Source organism: Hypanus sabinus, chromosome 9 (assembly GCF_030144855.1).
Source record: "Hypanus sabinus isolate sHypSab1 chromosome 9, sHypSab1.hap1, whole genome shotgun sequence".
NCBI classification, from domain to species: Eukaryota; Metazoa; Chordata; class Chondrichthyes; order Myliobatiformes; family Dasyatidae; genus Hypanus; species Hypanus sabinus.
The window spans coordinates 165100419-165101649 of record NC_082714.1 but is presented as its reverse complement, the minus strand read 5'-3'; the positions used below and the strand labels follow the sequence as shown (position 1 = coordinate 165101649).

General features: G+C 56.7%; 1 protein-coding gene across 3 annotated transcripts in view; it reads left to right on the top strand.

Annotated features, from left to right (window-relative positions):
• The first annotated feature begins 812 nt into the window (after positions 1–812).
• LOC132400006 (neuronal acetylcholine receptor subunit alpha-2-like) overlaps positions 813–1231 on the top strand; it is a 20693-nt gene continuing 20274 nt past the window's right edge. For 2 of the 3 annotated variants that reach the window (XM_059981050.1, XM_059981048.1), the window contains exon 1: positions 813–958. In XM_059981050.1, the coding sequence (XP_059837033.1) occupies positions 877–958 (82 nt within the window). In that variant the 5' untranslated portion in view covers positions 813–876. Of the gene's footprint in view, positions 988–1231 lie in introns of all 3 variants that reach the window. The other variant, XM_059981049.1, reaches the window with a different exon arrangement.

Here is a 1231-nt window from a genome sequence, read left to right as displayed (position 1 = left end):
TTTACAAGCGATATGAAGATGGGTGGACGGGCAGGTAGCTTTGAGGGAGTAGAGAGGCTACAGAAGGACAGACAGATCAGGAGAATGGGTAAAGAAATGACAGATGGAATACAGTGCTGGACAGTGTACCGTTATGCACTTTGGTAAAATAAATGAAAGGGTTGACTATTTCCTAAATTCAGAGAAAACACAAAAACACTTGGGAGACCTCGTGCAGGGTGCCTCAAGGTTAATTTGCGGGTTGAGCCTGTGGCGAGGAAGAGACTGCGATTACTTTTACCTCCCTGCCACCGAGTCAGCCTGCAAATTAATCTCAGGGAATCCTTAAGGACTCCCAAGACCCTTGGCATCTCCGATTTTTGAAACTTCTCCCTGTTTAGACTGTCCGTCCTGAGGATAATCCCTCCCCTGCCCCGGGGAAGGTGAATCCTGCTCCGTCTGTGGGAGGGTGAATGGAGGACTTTATACCTCCGTGTCCGGCCCGATGTCGTGCAGGAGACTCCCTTTCCCGCCAGTCCCGTTTCCCCGGGGTGGGGACAGTCTGTCCGGGGAGAGAGAGGGGTATTCGGGGCTGGGTGTCCGGAAGCAAAGGTGACCGCTATTTCTATCTGGGTGGAGTGTCCGAGTGTTTGGAGGAGGGGGCGAGGTTGGCTGAAGGCGGGGGTGAACGTGGAGAAACGAAGTGATCGCTCTCTCTATCCCGGGAGGGAGGGTCTGTCCGGGGAATGTGCCCGTGTTGGCAGAGGGGTGCAGAAGGGGCTGTCCTGAGAGGGGGCGGGCTCGGGAGGTGGAGTTACAGCCGAGCCGGGGAAAGCGCCGGCTGAGCCTCAGGTCCTGGGAGAGCCGCGGAAGGTGCGGGGGACTGGGGACTGGGGAATGGAGATTCCTGACCGGACAGAAACCACTTGGAGTCGCGGCTCTGCTCCGACGCTTCTCCTCCTCTTCCTGACGGCCCCAGGTAGGGTTCGGACCAGGGGCACGAAGCAGGTATCAGGCTGGGGGTGTTGGGGAGAGTAGAGGTTGCTGTGGGGGGCATGAAGGGAGAGTGGACGGGGTATGAAGGCGAGGGAATCCAGTAAAATCCGCCTCTTCAGAAATGGTGGACCCGTTCGTCTGATACAAACTCTCTTTCTCTCAAATTATGTCTCTCTTGCCCACAACTATGCCCTCTCTGCCTCCCTCTGCTCCCGTGTCCACTAAACTCCCCTACGTCCCGGTTCCCACCAAGTCC